At 34.1% G+C, this 24,929-nt stretch overlaps 1 protein-coding gene across 1 annotated transcript in view; it reads right to left on the reverse strand.

The window, feature by feature from the left end:
- Nucleotides 1-24,929, reverse strand: part of LOC114064379 (CUB and sushi domain-containing protein 1) — a gene marked incomplete at both ends in the record, with an annotated part of 349,288 nt that overhangs the window by 230,260 nt on the left and 94,099 nt on the right. The window contains one exon of the mRNA XM_027897375.1: nt 5,481-5,584. Within this exon, the coding sequence (XP_027753176.1) occupies nt 5,481-5,584 (104 nt within the window). The remainder of the gene's footprint in view (nt 1-5,480; nt 5,585-24,929) is intronic.

A 24,929-nucleotide genomic window follows, 5' to 3' on the forward strand; every position in this document is an offset into this window, starting at 1 on the left:
TGAGACCTACACTGGTAATTTCTGAACGCACACAAGATGAACTCTAAAATTCTAAGTCTTTATGGGTAGGATGAAATGCTTTCAATGTATATAAATATCTCTGGATCATGTAAGTAAAAAAAATGAAAAATAAAAAAAGGCAAATAAAACCCCACAACAGAATAAGGTGTAAACACGCCACACAGTCAGATTCTTTTAATTATGAAAAAAAAACCCAACAGGTGTATTTGTTGGATTTTTTAAAACTTTTTTCCTAGTGAAAGAGTAACTATACATTCACTCTCCATCCCTCTGACTCTTAGTTGTCTCCCTAATATAACTTGAATTGACAATTCATATTAATTTTCTCAGAAGACTGAGATAATAAAGATATATGAGTTCCCATAGGCTTAATGAAAACTACCAACTTGATAAAAAACTCAAATTAAGGAGTCATCTTTGAGCTTAATGTCATGTCCCTTCAAAACACCAATAGTCTATTAATAGATGGTAGATATGAACCAGCCAAAATACATTCAGTTGGTTCCCCAGATTCACATACAGGGGATATAGGAAGAAAGCCAAGATTGCTGTGAAGGAGAGGGAAGGGAAAGGGAGAAAACACAACCTAAAGAAAAAAAAAAAAAAGGCAGAATCAGCAGAATCAGTTTTTACAATGGTGGTAGTTATGTGTCCAGTGAGGGATTTTTGTGTGGTTTTGTTTGTTTTCTTCTTTGGTGTTTTGTTGTTTGTTTATTTTTACTAGGGGTTCCCTGAGAATACCCCTGCATATAGAACCACATCCTTCAGCTAGGAGGATGGCAGATAGGGTAGATCAAATGTTTAGGGAATGGAGGCCTGTCTGCCAACACATGTTGTTGCTGACTCTTGACTTTGTCCCTGTCTGTAGTCATCTTAAGATCAGACTGTTTTCATGTTCAAGAACAGAGACTTGCACACCAGCCGTTCAGACAGATTGAATGGTGCTAATCTCATTTCACGTAGAGATGAACAATTCCAAGTGATCTCTACACGAAGGAAGTTAGAATGTTGAGGGAATTGGTGCAACTGGTGAAGAAGTGGAAGTCAAACTCGAGCCAAGCTTCTCAGTACTCTGAACAGACTCACAGGTGAGAAAAGGGAACTCTAAGAGAAAGACATTTTTTGTGCTAGTTTGCTCTCTGCTTACTTGTCCAAAAGAAAGCTTACCCAGGTTATTAAGAATGGTCTCCAGAAGCAGAAATACTGGTTATTTTACCATTTATAAAAGTGTAGGTTGTTTTCCAAGCCCCCAGGAAGTTTTCAAACATTGTGTGAATAGAAGAAAATTATAAGGGTTTACTAAAATGTATTTTACTACCATGAATGATTTTTGTGCACTGAAATAGCTGACATAAGAAGCTGGGTTTGAATCACTAATGTACAATTCCATCTTTGTATCAGAGAAAAAAACCTACAAGTTTTCTATATAGGAAAAGTTATAAAACTCATGTCTTAAGGGGAATAATTTAGGGAAAAAATAAGTTTTAATGTAACTGCTGCAAGAAAAATATAAATCATAGCATTTGAAGGCAAAGCAGACTTTCTAAAACAAAATGTTAGTTTATTATACAAGAATTTAAAAAGATGAAACAGGGCAATTCAGGAAACATCCTGACTGATAAACTTCATCTTGTACATGATGATCATTACCAAATTATTTTGTAAGGATAGCCACCAGCTTCTGGAAAAACTCTGTTAAATATGAGAAATAACTTCCAAAATTTTACAGTATAAACCTATTTAGGCTATTAATAAGTAAGTTTTATTACTGTATTTCCAGAGCTAACCATCTCAGCATACATAATCCATGAAATAAGACTATCAAATTTTAAACAATTAAGGATTACAGATGAAGCAATTGTTAAAAATTATAAAATTGATGGACATATCCTCCTTTAAATAATTAAACTGTTGATGATTAGATTTTCTAAAAATTTTACTATGAATAAAATTAGACTGCTTTAATAAACTAAAATCCAACAGATCCTTAATCAATATGCCAACTAGACAGTCAGAAAAATGCATTAAATTGATTTGAAATAATTTGCTTTTCATCAAAGTATATTGGTTTTTGTACCATTTCCATGCTATTTTACAAGAACTTAAAATACTTTTTCTAAATCTTTTCCCAATTTCCTCCAAAAATAAATTTGACATGGAGCATCTACACTTTATTTTTTTCTCCTTTTTAAACATTAGTATTCCTTCTTATTCCTCTCTAGCTGTAGTGCTACAGCTTTGAGGTTACATAAATAATTACTGATGGATGAGATTTTGGACATTATAAGAAAGCTTGTGCTAGGACGGACGATTTACATATTATGATCCTCAACTCCCCCAGTCTTTCCATAAAGTATTTAAAGGTCCCTTATTAACTGACCTGTCTTCACCCAGTTCCAAGATTCATAGGATGTCTGGCTTATAAACATCCTGACATGACTGTAAAGTTTGAATTTGTTTACAACACAATGTTTGTTTGCAATGTTGCCATAAGTTTACAAAGCACTCAGAAGCAGATACTGCCTTCAGGGCTCTAACGCCTGAGAACTGAAAAATTTTGCATGGGCCTGAGGCTTGTGTGTTCAGACACAACAATTGAAAGGTTCAAATCACTTAGAATTAGCTTTGAATTTAGAAAGCTATTTATTTCAGCATATTTTGTTCAAACTAAATTGTAAATTCTGAACTTTTCAAATCAAATGCATGAGATTCTATAGTAATGTTTTTCAGAATTTCAGCAGAACTGCTGACATTTAGTCTGCTAACAGAAGTTTGAAGAGCATAGTAAAAGCTATATTATTTCTTAAGATATCCTGAGAAATTTAGAAACTAAATCTAGCCAGAAAAGTCTTTGCTATAAGTTCCTTCATTCCCCTGGGAAGAATAAGAAACTGCAAGGTGCTGCTCAAACCTCATTAAATATAACAGATGTTATTAAAACCAACTAATAAAAAATGTTGATAAGAAAATCACTCTGACATTTAGTTATGAACTTTCTCATGATAATTTAGTCTAAAAGTGGTCTTAATGTTTTATAAGGAATGTTACTTTGCATTCACAGAAGACCTTTCTCAAAAGCAAGTAAAAGGGAGCATTTCCATGATGCTGTTTAAATATAATGTATTTCATAATGCAGTGTCTAATAACAGCAAGAACAATGTCTCAATAGAAATTTAGATTCATTGCTAATTATTGTGAGACTGCAGTTTCATATTTAGGTCTTCCTGTATTTCTTGTATATTTTAGTTATTAATAATTTACTGTCTCAATTGGTTTTCAGAGCAATGCTAATATTGTAGCCCAAAAGGCAAATAAATTTAATTGCATAGACCTCACTTTCATCAAACATATAATTTACAGTAAGGATGATAGGTCCAGCACTGTACTGTAATCATAAGTGATAGGCTGAGGAGTAATAGGGATAAAGCAGTTGCTGTTTTAGTAAAAAATCATACTGAAGAAATGGCATAAAGTATTGCCTTTCTCTGGTCAAAACATTGTACTAGTTCCAGAAATGCCATTGATAGATTTAGAAGTGGATGTATGCTACAGGATCTTTAAAGTGTTATTAAAGTGAAAAAAAATTATAGGAGGTGATGTTATTATGGAGTGCTGTCTTCTTAAGGTAACAAAAACAACAATCAGTATGAGAAAATAATATTTTAGATTTGATTTTATTTTATTTTTTTGGCAGCCACGGAAAATACATGTGGAATAGGTAGCGCAGGCTAAATGCCTTCAGATGAAAAGATAAACACCCTAAAATTTAGCAATTATTTGATAAATCATTTTAAACTGGCAAACTCTGACGCAGGAAGTAGGCATAGTGTAAAAACAATTTGAGTTAGTAAATTTACTACTTAAAAACTTGACTGAAGGAGTTTTGGGATCCCTGTGAGCAAATATGTATCCCAGTTCGAAAAGGAAAAACTGCATAGTTACAAGTCATAGTTACAAGTAGTTAAATTAACATGACCAGAGAGATCATCACATTATATAATTGGTCTGCAAAATATGAGACAAAATAAAGATGGGTGTGGAAATTAATTCCCAGTTTGTGCTTTTCTTATTAGCTTAAAGTGTAAGCTCTTAAAAGTTTTTGGTTTTGTTTTTGTTTATTTGTTTGGTTTGTTTTGTTTTTTGTTTGTTTTGGGTTTTGTTTGGTTTTTTGGTTTTGTTTATTTGGGGGGTGTTTGGTTTGGTTTGTTTTTTTCTTTTTCAGGTACTCAGAACGTGGAATTCAATTTACTCACTAGCAGCTACTTGGTATTGCAAAACAAGAAACACAAGCATAGCACTAATAGTTCAATAATTTGCCAGTCTTACTTTTTAAGCCAAATTAAACTATGGATTTTCTATGTACTTTGATATCACAGTTCAGAAATTAGCCATCTACAAATTTATAAATTCATAAGCAAATACATATAATGAATTTATTGTTCTCAGACTTTTGCCTCCAAAAATATTCTAATTAATTTAAAATAAATTGTGTAGGTGCACTCATTTGTTATAATTAAGTAAAAGAAACACTGTAATTATTTATATGGATTAAAATTCCCTCAAAATACAAAAGATGATGGATTCTTTTTAACAAATGTTTCAATACTGTCTCAATCCAATAGGGTTTTTTGCAATGTCAAGTAATGTTATTATGAAATAAATGCTCTTAGTTTCTCTTATTCACTTGCTGCTAATTTATTAACCCTGCAATTTTATTTTGTATTTGGTGATTAGGATTCATATGAAAATTTAACCCTCTAAAAGCTATAGCTAAAATACCTTGTAAACACAAGCTTTCATTAGGCAAGAAGGAAAATATGCATATGCAACCAAAATGATGTGGTTAAGGTAGATGAGATTAATTATCTGTACAGGATTTTATTCTTTTCATTAGTCTAAACAGTAAGGAGGACCTTTATATTAAGAGTAGCTACCTAGTTTGTAATTTTCTTTCAAATTTATGTAAACTCCTACTCTTTCAATATATTATATTAATCCATAAAGCATGTATAGCTTTACCAAAAGGTGGCCTATGTCCTTTCATGAAAATTTTGTACACAAATTCAATGTTAAGTATAAGAATTTTGAAATTATTCAATTAATTATTTATTTTACACAAGTTGTATTTGCTATTTTATGAAATTGAAGCCTTAATTGTTTGTAAATAAAATTATAGAAGTAGTACTTGTTTTTTAAAGGGAGTTGTTTTTTTTTTCTTTTAAGAAAGTCTCATCTTCAGTTTTTAGTCACTGATATTAAAGTCTATAAAGATGCTACTAAGGTTCTGGAGTGAATTTTGAAATAAACAATTTTCTTTGACAGTACTTGGATTTTAAGTTTACATTATAAAAGCAAATTACATAAATTAAAATTACAAATTTAAGTAGATATATCCTGACCTAGCAGAAACAACATGACAAAAAATTTCCAAGGAAAACTTTTTGAAGTTCTGTACTTACACATACAACACTGTTCTGGTATCACCAACTTTCCCGGCATCTCCAACAGTAAGAGTATCATAGCCTCTTTCCAGTTCAAATTCTTCAAAAGCAAGCTTTATGACCTATCAAAATTAATTAACTCAGTTATTTCAAAACATATTCACATGTAATCTGATCTGTCCTAGTCTTCAAAAAAATTATTTGGCTATCATAAATCAAGTAGTGAGGCAATAATTATTTCAGTTAGTTATATTTGAATTTACGAAGTTACCTAGAAAGAGCAGAAGTGAAGCAAATTCTATATTTTCTAATACCCAAGGGCAAGTCACTGCCACAATGTTCTAGAGGTATCATATACTGAAGATGCCAGTCACCTCTAACTGGCGATAATTGTTCATTATTGACGCAATAAATCCTCTTCTTTTGCTATATAGCTATATAAAAATTACACAGCGTAGTACTGAAAGTATAGTAAAACATTCTCATCTGTTGAATTATACAATAACAAGATAGCAGGTATGAACTACCAACTCATAAAAAGATGGAGGAGGCTGGTGCACAGAAACACAAAAGCAGAAATGTCCTTGAATAAATTACTAATATTAAACTCTGATTCCACTCAATGCCTAATCATGAATTGACAAGAAAATTAGAAATGTATCTCTCACTATTCTTTGAAAAAGTATTAACTGAAACTAATTTTATAAAATAAAACATAGTATGAAAATGGAATTAGATTAGTATAAAAGAACACTTTTAAGACAAGGAGTTTTAGGAGTTTTCGTATTGGTAAGTAGTTGCAGATTATATGTAGGTACATATATATGGACATTGTACATTTTTGTAATTTGATATAAAATTTTATGCAGACAACTTGATATGAATGTGCAGTCACAGTGACTTCCCATAAAATTATTCATTTTATCTCTATACTAACTTTTACAGATATCCCTGGGTATACTTTCAGACAACTTCAGCCATTGCATGAAAATGCAATTAATTTTTCTTCTGTTTTGTGGATAAAAACAACATTTGGGTCAGATTTGAGCTTTCGGCATCAGCTGTAATATGCTGCTATTTTGTCAGCAACACATGAAAAAACAAAGGTTTTCATCCACTTAAGTTTATTTCTATGTGATTATTGAGGCAGAATTCATTACAATCAAATTATAGCCCTTTAAAAAAGCATCATCCAAGCTAAGTTACTTATTTAAGCTTTCTCAGTATTAAAAAAGAAAACCAGACCATCTCATCTCTCTCTGTTGGAATTGGAAAAGCCTACTATAATAAACTTCAGAGAGGAGCTTACACTACTAGAGCAGGTGAGCCATACACTATGTAGCTTCAGCTTGTAACTCAAAGAACAGACTGTTCTTAACAAAATACCCATTGACTTAAGATAGCATATTGCCTTTTGCCCTAAATTCATATCTTACTTTTCAGAACTTACTTTGCCATCTCTGCTATTTGTATAACTATGTTTTTTAAACTATGCTAAATTGAGTCCAGGATTAAAACTGCTTGTATATTTTAAAATGGAGCTAATATTTACAGGAGTGTTGTTAAAAAATCAAAAAGTAAGAAGTCTAAAGAAAAGCTAAATGGTCCTAGGATATCCACTATTAACACAAATATCTGTATAATTATTTTAACCATAGGTCAAGAGGGTTTGTGATGTAATACAGCCTTTTTATGCCATGATTTACACACCTGCCAGATTTTAAGAATGAATGTAATGCATTACCTGCATTCACAAAATCACAGAATTATGGAATCACTTAGGTTGAGAAAGTCCTGCAGGATCATCAAGGTAGAACCTTTGATCAATCACCACCGTGTCAACCAGAGTGGACTAAGGGTCACATCCAGTCATTTTTTGAACACCTCCAGGCATGGTGACCCCATAACCTCCCTGGGCAGCCCATTCCAATGTTTAATAACCCTTTCTTTGAAGAAATTCCTTCTGATGTCCGATATAAACCTCCCTTAGCATAAATTAAGGCTATATCCTCACATCCTGTCATTAGTAGCCTGGGAGAAGAGGCCAACACCCACCTTGCTACAATCTCCTTTCAGGTATTTGTAGAGAGCAATAAGGTCTCCCGTGAGCCTCCTTTTCTCCAGACTAAGCAACCCCAGCTCCCTCAGCTGCTCCTCATATGACTTATTCTCCTGATACTTCATCAATTCCATTGCCCTTCTCTGGACATGTTCCAGCATCTTGATGTCTTATAGTGAAGGGCTTAGAACTGGACACAGAACTTGAGGAGTGGCCTCACCACTGTTGAGCACAGGGGAAAGAATCACTTCCCTGGTCCTACTGGCCACATTGTTGTTGATAAAATCAAGGATGCCATTGGCCTTCTTGGCCACCTGGGCACACTGCTGGTTCATTTCCAGACAGCTGTCGAGCAGTGTCCACAGGCCCTTTTCCACTGAGCAGTTTTCCAGCCATTCTTCCCCCAGCATGTAGCTCTGCATGGGGTTGTTGTGACTGAAGTGCAGGACCCAGCACTAGGTGTTGTTGAACCTCATACCACTGGCCTCAGCCTTTCCAGATCCTTCTGCAGAACCTTCCTACCCTCCATCAGACCAGCACTCCTACTTGGGAGCCACGAGTTTGCTGAGAGTGCACTCCCTCACATTCAGATCATCAAAAAAGGACTGGGCCCACCACTAACCCCTAACAGACACCGCTTGTGGGCTGGCTGACAACTGGGTACAGCGCCATTCACCATCACTCTCTAGACCAGGCCAGCCGGCCAGTTCTTAACTCAGCACAGAGTGCACCTGTCCGAGCCGTGGGCTGCCAGCTTTTCTACAAGAATGTCATGGGAGACAGTACTGAAGGCTTTACTGAAGTCCAGGTAGACAAAATCCACAGCCTTTCCTGAATCCACAAGGTGGGTCACATGGTCATAAAGGAGATCAGGTTGGTTAGGCAGGACCAGTAATCACAGTGGGGTTGGATCAAGGGTTGGACTTGATGATCTTGGAGGTCTCTTCCAACCCAGTAATTTTATGATTCTATGATTCTATGATCTGCCCCTCCTAAATCCATGCTGGTTGCATCTGATCCCTTGGTTGTCTACAGTTTCAATAATAACAAGAATTTTAGGTAGTATGCTGCAGACAAAATATTTTACATTTGCATCTGCTCCTGATGTACCTTCTAGTATTCCTAGTTTATATCAGTGCAAAATTTAATTATGAAATCAAGACTAATAAAGCCAAAGAAAAGCAAAAAAAAAAAAAAAGCAGCACATAAGGAGAGCTGGTTCTGGCAAGAAAAAATAACAACAAGACTTTTAATGTAATTTATTCCATGAGAAAATATAGCAATGTATTATTTAAGTATGCTCCATTTGCTTAGACTCACAAACTCTTTTACATTACAATTTAAAAACAAATATGAATGTTCACCTCTTTAATAATAAAGTAAGTTAGGAAGAAAAGGTAATTGGATATCAACCATAAATGAAAGATTTAAGTTTCTGGTTACGCATATAAGAAATACCAAAAGAAAACTTTCTTGTGGGAAATACATTGTGAAGATATATTATACACTATTATAAAAAAAAATCTTGTTATCTTCATTTCCATGATAATTGTTATTCTATGCTAACACATAAAATGTTTTGGAAAGACTTTTAAATGGCTGAGAGTTAAGAGGTCTAACTTAAATTTGTTGTATCTGACTCATAAAACATTAATTTTACCATTACTGAAAACCAAAACTGTAAACGGTTAGCACCTGGTCTATTCATGGCTCCTTCCAGAGTCAATGGACAGAAAGGGACATTTTTTTCTGTTGTAAAATCTCCTGAGCTAAAAAGAACCCACAAATCCAGCTCCTGGCCCTGCACAGGACAGCCCCAAGAGTCACACCATGTCCCTGAAAGCATTATCCAAACACTTCTTGAATTCTGTGCTGAACTTGGTGCTGTGACCACTTCCCTGGGGAGCCTGTATCAGTGCCCAACTACCCTTCTGGGTAAAGAACTTTTTCCTAATGTCTAAAGTAAACCTCCCCTGACACAACTTCAGGCCATTTCCCCAGATCCTGTCACTGTTCATCACAGTGCCTGCCTCTCCTCTTCCTCTCACAAAGAAGTTGTAGACTGCAATGAGGTCTCCCCTCAGTCTCCTCCAGGCTGAACAGACCAAGTGACCTCAGCCACTCCTCATATGGCTTCCCCTCCAGGCCCATCACCATCTTTATTGCCTTCCTTTGGATGCTCTCTAATAGCTTAATATCTTTCTTATATTGCAGTGACCAAAACTTCATGCATTATTCAAGATGAGGCTGCACCAGTGAAGAGCAGAGAGGGACAATCCCCTCCCTCGACCGGCTGGAGATGCTTTGCCTGATGTAGGACACAGTTGGCCTTCCTGGGTGCCAGGGCACTGCTGACTCATATTCAACTTGCCATCAACTGGGACCCCCAGGTCCCTTTCTATGGCACTGCTTTCCAGTGTCTCATTTCCCAGCCTATACACACAAAGAGTGTTGCCCTGTCCCAGATGCAGAATCCATCATTTTCCCTTGTCAAACTTCATGTGATTGGTGATTGCCCATCTCTCAGATTTGTTGAGGTCTCTCTGCAGGGCCTATCTGCCCTCAAGGGAGTTAACGTCTCCTAATTTTGTATCATTCGCAAACTTAGTATCCCTTCGAGTCCTGCATCCAAGTCATTTATGAAGATGTTGAAGAGCACAGGGCCCAAGATGGAGCCCTGTGGAACCCCACTAATGATGAGTCACCAGTCTGATGTTCCTCCATTACTATTACCCTCTGTGCTTAACTCATGAGCCAATTGCTATCACCAATCCCATAATGTGTTTATCCAGCTGTGTGCTGGACAGTTTTACTGAAATCCAAAAAGATGACATCAACTGTCTTCCCTTGATCAACTAGCTGGGTTACCTTGTCATAAAAGGAAATTAAGTATATCTTAAGTCAAGCAGGACTTTCCCCTCATAAAGCTGTGCTGGTTGTGACTGACAACTGTATCGTCCTTCAGATGTTTTACAATAATTCCCAGAATAATCTTGAAAATGTTACCAGGCACTAAAGTGAGACTGACATAATTCACATTACTTAAACTAATAGAATCAGCCAGGTTGGAAAGGACTTCTGAGATCATCAAGTCCAACCTTTCATCCACTACCATTGTGGTTACTGGACTATGGCACTCAGTGCCACATCCAGTCTCATCTTAAAAACCTCCAGGGATGGAGAATCCACGACTTCCCTGGGCTGCGCATTCCAATGCCTGATTACCCTCTCTGTAAAGAATTTCTTTCTAATATCCAACCTAAACCTTCCCCGGCAGAGCTTAAGCCCATGCCCTCTTGTCTTACTGATAGTTGCCTGGGAAAAGAGACCAACTCCCACCTGGCTACAACCTCCTTTCAAGTAATTGTAGAGAGTGATGAGGTCTCCCCTGAGCCTTCTCTTCTCCAGGCTAAACAACCCCAGCTCCCTCAGCCTCTCCTCATAGGACTTGTGTTCAAGTCCCTTCACCAGCCTGGTTGTTCTTTGGACCCGCTCCAGCACCTCAATATCCTTCCTAAACTGAGGGGCCCAGAACTGAACACAGCACTCCAGGTGTGGCCTCACCAACGCAGAGTACAGGGGAAGGATCACTTCTCTGCTCCTGCTGGTCACACTGTTCCTGATCCAGGCCAGGATGCCATTGGCCTTCTTGGCCACCTGGGCACACTGCTGGCTCATGTTCAACCTCCTGTTGATCAGCACCCCCAGGTCCCTTTCTGCCTGGCTGCTCTCCAGCCACTCTGTGCCCAGCCTGTAGCGCTGCAGGGGGTTGTTGTGGCCAAAGTGCAGGACCCGGCACTTGGCCTTGTTGAACTTCATCCCGTTGGAATCAGCCCAACTCTCCAGTCTGTCCAGGTCCCTCTACAGAGCCCTCCTGCCTTCCAGCTGATTGACACTCCCCCCCTAGCTTGTTGTCATCTGCAACTTTGCAAATGGTGGAGTCAATCCCCTCATCCAGATCATCAATAAAGATGTTAAACAGGACTGGGCCCAGCACTGATCCCTGGGGGACACCACTGGGGACCGGCCGCCAGCTGGATGCAGCCCCGTTCACCAGCACTCTCTGGGCCCGGCCCTCCAGCCAGTTCTTAACCCAGGAGAGAGTGCCCCTGTCCAAGCCATGGGCTGCCAGCTTTTTCAGGAATATGCTGTGGGAGACGGTGTCAAAGGCTTTGCTGAAGTCCAGATAGACACATCCACTTGTGTAAAGGTGGAGCAAACTGCCTGGAAGAAGGAATTGGAAGAAGGATTACTTCTTCCAATGAATTTATGGGGAGTTTGGATGACTGTGGGAGGCTAATATTTACATATATATATTTGGATAAAATTAGCTTGTCTGGATATAAAGATCTGAATCATCAGAAGAATTTTTTAGGATTTGTTAGATAGGAGGTGAGTTGCTTGTTGGTTTATTTTTGAGGAAGAATACAAGACAGTTCTCTATAGATATTGATATCTATATATACAGAAAGGGAAAAACTTAAAAGGATCTAACTAATATCACAATATATCACAGTAGACCACATACATGGTTAAACAATATTGGTTTATATAGTGGGTGGGGGAAAGAAAGTTCTGAGGCACTTCTCCAGATTTAATTTTGATTTGCAATTAAAAATTCCATTAATACTAATCTGATCATTACCATTACATATGCTTAATATGAACTGATTAAAATGAAGAAAAGAATTAATTTTCATTTAGAAAAACTGGAAACACAAAAATTGCTTCTAAATCTATTATATTTATTTCTGGATGATCAGTTACATTCTTCTCACAGAAAATCCTATTTGCTTTTTGAAATGTATGAGGCGAAATTACCTTATAAGCAATTCAGAATGATTACTTGTTATTAGATAAACAGACTGTGAAAGCAAACAAACAAAAAAAAGCTTAAAAATGTGAGACACCTAAAGAGGTACCTATAGGCAAGCTCTGCAAGTGAATTTCCTGTCATAATTACTTTTTCATTTGAAATGTTTTTTTCCATGCTAGGCGCTCCTACACTTAATATTTCTGCTGGCATAATTGCTATTGCAAGTAATGGAGAAAGGCAGCACCAGAGCTGTAAGGAATGCCTGTAGGGTCATTCTGCCTGGAATAAGCAGTAGGGCACATGGCAATGTGATATCTCCAGGTGTGCATGTTCTTTTCACTACTAATAAGGCCTATTTTCTTATTACTTAAATATGCTAGAAATGTATACATTCAGTATTTTAAAAAAAAGGTAAGAGCATGAATTTTAAGATGCAAGATGAAATGTTAACTCCCTGTAAGATGACTTAAATTTACAATCAGATCAATCAAATAACTTAAAAAAAAAAAAAAAAGTATGTACTAATGGAAATGTGTCTTATCCCACAACAACCAACCAACCAACCAAACAAAAACCCCACAAAACAAAACAAACAAAAAACCCCAGGGTATGCTTGAAGGAACTTCTCTTAAAGGTGAGAAAATGCAGTGAGACAATTTGTTGCTGTATAAAACTACAGTAAAATATATGAAGATCAGGGAAATGGAACTGAGGATCCTCGATTAAAAGTTTTAAAATTACAAATAGGAAATGTGTTAATTACAAAGGCTTTTGATGAAAGCTGTTTGCAACTGTTACAGGTTAATCCATTTCACTGATATAGTAGCTTCAAATATAACAGTATTTGCCAACTTTGCAATTCTCCCTGCTTCTATGTAAAATTTCAAAGTAACCTGAATATTTCAGAATTTTTTAACTCTGTCATTTCTTTTATAGACACCTCATGCTTAAAGGGATTTGAAAGAGAAAGAGGCCATTGCTAAAGGTGCAAATATAGAAGTGCTGTTTTGTCTTTCAGATTCTTAAATATTTTTTAAAAATTTCTAGAAGAATGGAGCCAGATGCTTAAACTAGAGCTTTAAAACAAGTTTTGGAGGACCTATTTCACTTAAAAAGCAACATAATATAGAAACAATGTCAGAAGATATCACCAGTATTAGAGAATACATACACAAATCCAGTATTCCTTAAAATATCCAAACCTATGCTCTTTCCCTAGTGCTTCTCTCCCTCTTCAAGTCTTAAGAGTCACTGTAATTATGGACAAAATCCAGAGGAAGAGGGAACATAGAAAATTGACTACAAATAATAACAAAACTAGTTTACTGATGCACAAATTCTGTGGGTGATTAATTGTGAAAGAAGGCAAAACCTTTTTCATATTCCTTTATAAAACAAGTTATTTATTTTGCCTCATAGCCCTTAAAAGGCAACCATTTATCACAGCAGTATTATTCATAATTTGGTATAGGTACAGCTATAATTAATAAGATGCAAAATTAATAACTCATAACTCCCAGGCTGAAATAGGCTCCAACCGGGCAAAATAAAGTTTATGCGAAATAGAAGGGCTTGTCCTGGAAAATTTTAGTTCCTCCAGTTTTTGTTGAGCGACAGCAAATTTACTGAAAACATTTGGATTATTCTGTCCATTATTTTAAAGAAATATTGAAGGTGTTTGGTACTTCTGTTATCCAATAACTGTAGTTACTTAAAAAGCAATTATAAAAAGAAAATTGCTTATTTTTCAGTAGTGACATTATAATTTAGATTTCTCATTCCCAGGAATTTATTTTCCTTCTAGCTCCCACTAATGACTTGAAAATGAGCCTAATAACCATACCTGGTAGAAATTAAATAAAGATAAGAAGGAAATAGCAATAATAATATATCATATGACAATAATAATGTAAAACAAAAGGTGCTGATGCTGTTTTTAAAAAAAGAGAGAAAAAATTATAATCACAAGAATAAAAGAAAAAATAAAATCCAACAATTTGTTTTATAATGACTGTCCCACGCCTGAAACATTTCTCAGGTAAGCAAATATAGGTTGTCTTTTTCCCCATTGCTTTTCATTCCTTGGATTGCTGATGATAACAGGTTTCTGCATTCTCTACTTTGAATGTACTTGCCATATCCAAATAGCCCTTCTTCAGCAAGCTAATTAAGGCCAAATATTAAGAAATAAATGAATAAATAATCTTAAGAAATAACAGTTCATTTTGTTTATGTAGTAAAGCTGAAGAAGTGATATGACACTGATCTTAGAATAGTTCAATAAAGAAGAACTTTCTGATAATGTATATAGATAATAAGAATGGGTAAAGAGTGGTTGGAATCTGAAATTAGAGGAAATGTAGAATTAAGTGTAAACATTAGAACAATAAAATTTTTGAGACTATGAAGTACCATTTCTAGTGGTAGCTGATGATTATGTAAAATAGCTCTATAACTAATCATGTGTTTAAGTAATTTAAATACATACACAGTAAGGCAGTGAACACATTATTAAACACAGTTTTGTTTCTTGTGTGGAGGAAGACATGCAAAAAAAAAAATCCCTTAATGATGACTTCAGAGTTAACAGAGCTGCCACAATCTGTTACTCAGTCAGAGAAACAGCTTGTTGCCAAGTCAGATTTTAATTTTCAGCTATAGTGCCTAGACATCACGTCAAATTTCACTTTACCATCTTAAAAATTAAGACATTTTCCTTCTCCTCCTTTTGGTTTGTTCGATATGTATACAAATATGTCATTTCTAAGTACACAGAATAGTGAAAAGCATTAAAATTTAATTTTAAAGTCAAATAGCACAGTCCAATGAATGTTTCATATTTATGTGAGCCATATTTTGAATGAATTATCAATCAGCTTGATTTAGGTTTGAAAGATAAAATTAAAACAATAAAAAGCAGAATCATAAGATAAGATAATTATTCATATGTTCATACTAAAAGTTTGGAATTTATCACTATTGGACAATTTTAGACAACCCTCTGGTATAGTAGGATGATCTATTTCTCATTTTCTGCCAAAGGAAAATGCCAAATATACGGTTTTCATTTTTGCTCCTGCTGTTGTTCCAACTGTCATTAGGAAACAAATATAGAAGTATAAGCTTTAAAGAAACAGGATACACTTTTTTTATTTTTTTTTTAACTGAACAATAGAAAAGAAGGCAAAAAAAATGCTTCTATTATTATCTTGTCATTCATGAAAAATAATTCCAACTCTGCTCATATCTTTGGAAATCTCTCTCAAAACATTTTAAGTAATTTTTCTAAAATGGTAACACTCACTGTTGAAAAAGACACAGCAATGATAAAAATTAAGAAATACTTTTAGATTTGTTGTTCAAAGCAATGTCTGAAAAACACTGTTCTTTGAAAATTAAGAGTTTCAGTTAGCATTTGTTAAAAATAAGTTGAACATAAACTAAGAGTAAATTAATTACCAGAAAAGAATTCTGATTTAAATAAAGGCTAAGAATGTTACTTATTAAATAATCCTATCAATTTTTTTGGCCTCAGAAATTTAAGCTGGAGAAACATACTCTAGTTTACCCTGTTTGACTGTTTACTTACTTCCTAAAGTCTTTAAAGAATAGGTTAATTTTATTAATTAATTCAAAGTGCATATGAGGCTTGATACAGCACAAGAAGTAAAGGGCTACACGAAGAAGTGGTTAAGTATCAAAAGTGCACATTTATTTATACAGATTCTCTAGACAGAGCCCTATGTATGAATTTGGAGAGTAAGATCTCAGCTTTGCTATTATTGTGTAGTCCTTAAAGCAATAAATTTCAGGTCCTTGAAAATTACTTCTATAACAGCATAATTCCTCAAGAGTTTTTTGATATTTTAATTCTTCTTACTTAAACATGACGTAAAACATGAACAAAATATGACAAACGTTCAAACTTCAGAAAATTAAAAAATAAAAAGAAAACTAACAAATTCTATACGTCCCAACTGTAACATCATTGTGCAACATTCACTGAAGAATTCTAGCACCTTTGTAATGATGTGGGCCAGGGGAACATCCAGGAGATAAAAGTAACAAAATAACAAAAAAAAATTTGCATTTGTGACCTTAAACATTATAGGAAATCTATATCCTTATAACCAAACAAAGTAGTTTGAAGTCCAATATTATGTTTTGGCTAAACATATTGGATAAATCCTGTATTTCATGCATTCTATGCTATGATACATTTTAAAGATTTTAAAGGGTTCCTTCAGTACTTTCTCTCAACAGTAGTAGAAAGGTGCATAAGCACCTGTTTTGTTTGAGAAGTAGAGTACTTCAGCTGTTGGTTTCTTGTTATCATGGCAAAACAGTTCCAAGGGCAAAGACTATTTAATTTAGAGGGTGATGTATCTTGGCATCACAATATATTGTGCAAAAAGGCAATTGAAGTGAATACTGGAAAGCCTCCAGACATATAAGAAGATGCCTAAAAATTTATAGAAAGAAATGCCTTAGAAAAATGTAGTGTGTCAGTGGAATTAATTTGCTAGAAATGTATACAATCTGAGAGTTCAACTACTGTTTAATGTTATTTAGAAGATACTGGAAAAGTCTGAGCCATACTGAGCTGAATTAGAAACTCTGATAAAGGAGATGTGTTACTGTGCTAATAGAAGGTTGTATTTATGTAAATGAACTTTTAGAGGAAAAGTAAGTAGTGTGTCAGCTTATAGTGTATCTTTCTTTGGGCTTTTTACATGTCCACACTCAGATATTTTCTGTCATATAAGGTGTCTTTGCACCTTGCCTGACTTGTAAGTGCCTCTCTAGAAGGATATGAATTTTCCCATGTCATACCTGTTAGCCTTGCATGGACATCTTGAATACCTGAGCATCTCATACAGTGATAGACACTTGAGGATGGACAAATGAATTGTGTTCTTTATGTACTGATGTGTTTGATATAACAAGAAAAAGTGTGCTTCTTATAGAAAAAACCCTTAATTAAAATCTTCAAACATATAAACTGTTTATATAAACATTTATACATGTGAGATCTTTTGTTATATACATCATGAGAATAAGGGGACTATGGCTGAATGTATACTCCTGTAATAAGTGTAGTAATATTACACGGACATTGCAGTTGTGACACTAAGGTTTTACAAAAATCTGGAGAGTTTTTAGATAATGTCATATACTAAAAAGTTCAAATCTACTAAGGTTAACTTCATTCTGAATAAAAAAAAATACAAATAAGTTTGCCCTGTGTCTAAATGATGAATAACAAAAAGTTATGAATATGAAATTTTGGCATTCATATTAACAGATAAACTAACTCTGAAAGTTGCATTTTCCCCCAAGCTTTTCATCCTACTATATTTTTAAAATATACAACTACATGTCTGGTTGGCCCAAGTGTACTTCAAAAATAAGAAACAAATTGTTTTGAATAATTCTCCTTATTATTATAGTAATTAAAATTCAAGGCTGAAATTCTAGCCCTATTACAGTAAACAGAAAGTATAAGGATTTTCATGTTGAAATTTCCTCCTATCACTTCAATCCATGAAAAGGAAATTGTTTTAAGTTTACCTCACAAATAAGTAAGTTTTTGGAAGTTTATGTCATACCTATTTGTGTTTCATCTCACAAAATTACATTTTTTTGCAATAAATTCTAAATACGACAAAATTTAAGCAACCTCTATATATATAACCTGCATATTTTTGAGCCAGAAAATAAATGGAAATTTAAACAAAACAAAACCAAAAGCACCCAAACCATACCAAACAAAAGAAAGAAAAAGGAACAATCTTATTATTTCTGAGAGATTTAAGCTACCTACAGTCCAGGAAATAATAAGAATATTAGGATGTGACATCAAACTTTGCAATTTACTGGCCATGTAGAAGAGTTAGACTTCAGAAAAAGTTTTTTAGTGATGTTTATCACATCCCACTGTATTTTTAATTTTAAATAAATTAATGTTCTCCAAGGTGAGTCTATTTTGCCTAATTGGTGAGCAATCCCACTGTCCTTGCTTTGACCCATGAGCTTTTTCATCTTGTTTTCTGCCACCATCTTGATAAGGAGGGGGAGCAGGAGACAAGCTTGGTGGGCACCTGCCAGCCAGCCAAGGTCAATCCACAACAACTATATAGGAGAATTGCCTTAACATCATAAATTGGAACATTAAATCTAATAAAATTACTTATGAAGATATTTGCATTTAACTATAATGAATATTAATGTTATATTAGTGATCATGGTGAGAAAACCAATAATTTCTTCCAAAAGCCATAAAAATAATGATAGCATTGACAGAACATACATTTTGAGCCTTATTCAGCAATGCTTCTCATGGTTTAAATTTCTGAAAACAAAAAGCACAACATAAAACCTAATTAGATATTTAACCTTTTTGGTAATAATAGTTTACCTGCCCCACCTTTAAAATGTAATCTCCCACACCTGAATGTACTTTCTCAAATCCTATACTTTTGCTGAATATGTCCCTTGCATCTCAATGATAATGAATATATATATATTTTCATCCTGAGGAAAGGGGCATGAGGAATATATGTATTAAGAGGAAGTAGTAAATATGATTGACTTTATTGATTACAGGCCTGACTCTTAGATCATCTGCCTTTATTTTACATCTTTGCGTCTGTAAGCACTTGAGTAGAGCTGTTCTTAATATGTATTTGTAAAAAATATACCAGAATCAGTGAAGATGATCTCTGGTCATTAGTCTCAAAACCATATGACAATGTGCTCAAATATGTGAGTAATAGTGCCCTGTAAGAACACATTTGGGAACAAGTAATTATTTGGGTCTAACTCAAATTATAAATGAGTAAACAGAACACTTTCTTTCAGTTTGCATTAAATGAGGAGTTTATGTAAAAACTCCATTAAAATGTAGAGAATAATAGTTAAGGATAGCTGCAATTTTCCCTCTGCATTATCATATGATTTACTTTTAAATCAAGGTAGAATATATAAATAATTTACCCCAGAAAAAAAGAAATAAAAATTACTTGTTAGCAAAATGTGCTGTCAATAAGGGGGAAAAGGAGAAAAAATGTCTTTACAGATGTATTTCAAAGACTTTTAGACCAGTCTTAAATGTTATCTTGCTTCCAAAGATGTGTACTCAATTTCTTTCTTGTTGAAATTCTTATCAACGTGGAAACATGAAGATATGCCGGCTAGAAACTTAAATACAACATAAAACATTCTTCCGACAAGTTGGATCAGTGACCAAGCAAAGTAGATTTTAAGATATGAGAACAGTTTCAATTTGACAAGCATGTCAATGAAACCTGCAAACCAAAAAGCCTTAGGTGGAGTTACAGATTTCCTTTTTTCCCTTTCTAGCTAATTAAAAAAATAGTATTTCTGATGCTCTGCAATTCCTTCTTTTGTTTATATAACAAAGTATAAGCACAGCATGCATTTATTATATTTAGTATAAATTCTGACACTGGTGTTATTTTATCTCAAAGAAATGCAGAATTTGTAAGGTATTTTGGGTTGGGGGGAGCATTGATTTGGATAAATAATGTTCAGGTATAGTCTTCAATAAAACTAATCTATCTTGAACAGCAATAACAGCATTGCATCAATGCTTGAGAAAACATGATAAAAATGTGTCCTAGCACCTCCCTGAAGGCTAGAACTACTTCTTAATACTTGACCGAGAAAATGTATGAAGTCTTTAAAATCTGAAGTGAAAATGAAAAAATAATTTTATCAAGATAAATGAAAACAAGTAAATTTAAAGTGGAATAAATTTTGTTTTTTGACATCTATGACATCACACATTGGTGACCTTTTTTTAACTTAAGAACTTAGAGCAATATATGTAATGTAGACTTTGTTATCAGGTATAGCATAGGATAGGTGTAGGATAGGTGTAGAATAGAATAGAATAGAATAGAATAGAATAGAACAACAAAACATAACCAAACAGAACTGTAGAAAAATACCAACTGCCTGACCACTTCAAGACTGACTAGAAGTTAAAATATGTTATTAAGGACACTTTTCAAAACCTCTTGAACACTGACAGGCTTGGGGCATCGACCAGTCTAGGAAGACTGTTCCACTGTTTAGCACCTCTTGGTAAATAAGTGTTTCCTGATGTCCAGTCCAAACCTCCCCTGGAACAGCTTTGAACCACTCCCACAGGTCCTACCCCTGAATGCCAGGGAGAAGAGCTCAGCACTTCTCTCTGCTTCCCCTCCTGAGGGAAGAATACTCTTAAATGATAAAAAGAATAATCAAAGATCTATGATATGAACTGTCCAATTCTGCCAAACATAGACACTAATGGAAGAGCAGTATCTTAAAACTTTACTTATTTAGGCATGATGCTCCAGGCACAATTGCCTATGCACCTTTAAAGAAAAATAAGAAAGGAGAGAGGCTCTACAATAGTGTCAGGAAGAAGATATTCGTTTAACATTATATGAGGTTGCCTAGGTTGCTTTATATTAAAACGATCCTAATGATTATGATTTTGAAAATTATAAATGTAAAATTAATTTGGATTTTATATAACTATATTTTCTTTTCTCATTAAATATGTATTTTAAGTACAAGTTAAAGAAAATTGCTTCAATATGCGAAGCCCCATAGAAACCTTCTTTCTACAAAAATAGTTGTATTCTATGAAACATAAAGAGCAAACCAAAAGATATTTAGATCTTGTTTCATTCACATGCTATCAATTACAAATAGTCTTTCATTATCTATTTTCCCGTCACCTAATGTTTTATCTAGATAATATAAAGAATTTTATTAATACTTCAGTTACATGAAATGCCAGAATTCTACAAAACCAAACTAAACTAATGAACCCAGATGTACCATAACATACTTAAAAATCCAAACAAATAAAGAAATCAGTCAGAGCCATCTGAAAAACCTATAAGCCATGCAATTGCATAGCACCCAAGTGCTGAGCTATGGTGTGTGACATTATGCAAAATTTCAATGATTTTTATTTGCTCCTCCTCTGAAAAAACCCTAGAAAATTTAAACAATCATGTTGGCCTGTAACAAAACTAGAAGGAAAATCTATTTGCTGGAGGTTGATCCTGTGGTATGTGAATTTTTTTTTTTTTTTTACGGAATTTAGTGACATGATTGGGCTTCTCATCTTTGGGCTTCTCACCTTTTTCTAATTATTTCAACATCTCATTGTTTTTTTCTGATTTAAATTTGACACGGAGCGCAGCAGGAGCAACGACAATTTCATGCTCTGCTCAGGATGCACCATAATCTCACCTGTTGATGCAAATTTACAGGTCATCTATATCCTGAAAGAGATTGGCACTCAGGATGAGATGAAATAGAAACATGGTTAAATGCATGACAGTCACTTTGGGCACAGATGATTAGAGGCCTGTTAAAACCTGTGTAATTGTAGATGAAAAGGTGTAAAGTGGTCATGAATCAAACCCATTGTGGTCATATAGCTGGATTTCACATGTAAATGTTCAAGCCTTGAAAAACACCCCTGCTCATTCCCACTGAGATCTAACTATGTTCCCTTGGGCAAACTGCTTCAAGTGTTCACTTGAGATAAGCACATTGAAAGTGTATTATTAAATGCAGCACATTTCCTCATATACATCACAGAAAGCAATTTTGGACTTCAGAATACAACTAATTAGTATTACCAAACAAAACAGTTTTACCTACCTGTATATATATAAAAACCCCATATAGTCCATGTACACAAACGTATAGTCTAATAATGCTTACAGACAGACAAATACATACAACAGCTTCACTAGGATTGAGGAGTTTTTAGTTTTTTACAATGCAGTGGTCATTACAAAATATTTTAGTGTTGAACATAGACTCCTTTCTGAGAAATAAATATGTGGTGTCATTCCTCAGCTGAGACATGCAAAACCTTACAACCATTTATATATATGTATATATATATATATATATATATATATATACTGTCAGAGAAGGGAATATCATTAAATCAGTCATTTACTTATACTGTGTTTTCTTATATGTATAATAAGTTTAAATGTACCTGCACATTAATAAGTCTTATACATGCAACCATCATTAGAATGCTCAGTCAGTCTCCTAGAGTGATTTTCCTTTATAACTGACTTCACTGTTTCATCCCTGGTTCCCAAATATCTTGCAAACAGACAGGTCAGCAATGCCAATCCTAGTAACAAGCCACAGCCTTTGCACTGAACTTTCAAAGTCTCCAGATTAGTGTTTGTCAGGTTTTCCCTGTTTGAACTTTTGCTGGGGGGAGCTGCAGCTTTGTTTTACTTCATTTTTATGGCAGCAATTTCTCTGATTGACCAGGTGTCTATGGCTAGTTTACTTTCTTTACTTTTGTGCAGTACAATCACAGTTTTATATAGAAAACTGTAACAAGTTGTTATTCTGCTAGAATGAGGTACTTATGACTTTTACAAAAGTTACATCTCACAGCTATAAACCACTCACCACAGGTTAAGAATTGTAGACATAAACCTGTACAAAATTGGTTCTAGGGTTAACAAATAGAATACACATAAAACATACCACAAACAGGACATATTGAAATTGCAGTTTAAACTATTCTAACTGAACTATCGTTCTTTTTTTCCTAATTAATTCCTAATTAAATGTAAATTAATAATTTTTCTTGAATTTAACCATTAAGATTTCTATTATACTAACAATTAATTCTTGGCTTTACTTAAACGTATTGTGTGCTTTTTCTTTGTCTGTGAATAAGATTTTGATTTCTTATTGCTGAGTTATCATTTCGCAATCAGGACTCCTAAAATAACAGTAGATTCAGCATTAGCAAATTAATTTTACTGCATTTCTCTCATATATATTGCTTAACCTTTACTTTCCATGGTACTACAATTAATGGTGATGACTACTTGCCTTTCTATAGCTAAAATGAGCTTAAAATCTTCTAAAATTATCAATACTTGTAACACTTTGGCACCATTTTTATAGTAAAAAAACCCTGTTGTCTACATATGCAAAACAGTTCTACATATTCAAAAGAGTTCATTCTTTGATCTGATTTGAAAAGCTGTCTCCAAAACCTGTCACAAAATTGTTTTTTCTCATTTCTGGGTCTTAACAAAGACACAGCTAGGTATACATTTCAAAAAACTTTAATTAGGTGTAAATATGTTCTTGTTCTTTATAATTATATAGTTTATGTGTACATGAAACAGTAGAATTGCACAATTATGCCTATTAGAACATGATCTATTTCATTTTTAGAAAAAAAGGAGTTTTAATTAGAATCATTTTGACTAGGTATGGCATATGAAAACGTTCGGAAACAGAAACTAACTTTTGCTATCCGATTTTTCTATATATAAACTTATTATCTGAAAATAATAATTTCCACACTATCAGTATGCACAGCTTGAATTTATCTTTTATTTGCACATGTACACACATATATATAAATTCATTTCATACTCATGATCCTTGATCTGTCTGTATAATTTATGATTTGGAATTCAAAATGCATGAAAAGTAGAAAGAAATAAATGGAATTAAAGATTTATATTTTAGTTTTCAGTTTGACTTAATGCTTTATAGTGAAAACTGCCACACCTGCCTATATTTTAAGTCTGCACCACAAATGTGTCAGCAAGCAAATCTGGCATTTGCAATGAGTGAATAAGAAAATTCCTGATCAAGTATTATCAAATGTCATCTACCAGGATAGGTGATTTATCCTAATATACTTCTGCTCCCATTTTTCTGGATGTTGCAAATATAAATAAACAAAAATTCTACTATATTCAAAACAAAATATGAAGTCACATATTACTGAGTCTGTTTGAATTTCATCTGAATATATTTTCTTTGCCCTTATTGAAAGCCTTATCAATGACCTGTATTTGGATCCTAAGTCAGGATATTCTTGTTTTATTCCTTTTAATAATGAGTATTTTTAATACTGAGTCTACTTATTTTTAAAGACTTCAAGCACTTCAAAACAGACTTGTATGATGTGTCAAAAAATTATTGTTAAAAAATATTAACACTTCTAGAAAATTTTTTTTGGCCTATCTATTTTACTGGATCTTCATTTTTCTTCCTTTTTGCCTTTCCCTGTACCTCCCACTTCTAGAATGTTAAAGAAACAAAGGTTACCATATATAAACTGGTAACATCAGTCTGATAAGCTGTATTGGAGAATACGGCTAGATGTGAAATAAAGTTTAGTTGTGAAGATATTAGCTAAAACATTTAAATTATCAAAACTTCGTTACTTTATATTTTAAGTCAAGTTGGACATAGAGTGTACTCTTTAGTTTCAGTCACAATAGATATCAGATGGGAAGTGGTCCAATTCCTTGCCGAGTTAGATATTGATGTAGAATAACTGGTTACTTAAATACTGATTCTTCAGGAAAAAAAAGACTTGATTCTTAATGGGATTTTTTATTCTAACCTAAAGCTATTTGGACAGTAGTTAGAGTTTTTAACTTGATTTTAAAGATGCTTAGAGTCTTCGCCATTTCTTCTCACGGGCACTTTTTTAAAACATTCATGAGAATTTTTTTTAAACAAAGTTTCTTGTTGGAGGTAGTTTTTG

This window comes from Empidonax traillii, unplaced genomic scaffold (assembly GCF_003031625.1).
Source record: "Empidonax traillii isolate 1590-97213 ecotype Southwest subspecies unplaced genomic scaffold, ASM303162v1 scaffold539:size425684, whole genome shotgun sequence".
NCBI classification, from domain to species: Eukaryota; Metazoa; Chordata; class Aves; order Passeriformes; family Tyrannidae; genus Empidonax; species Empidonax traillii.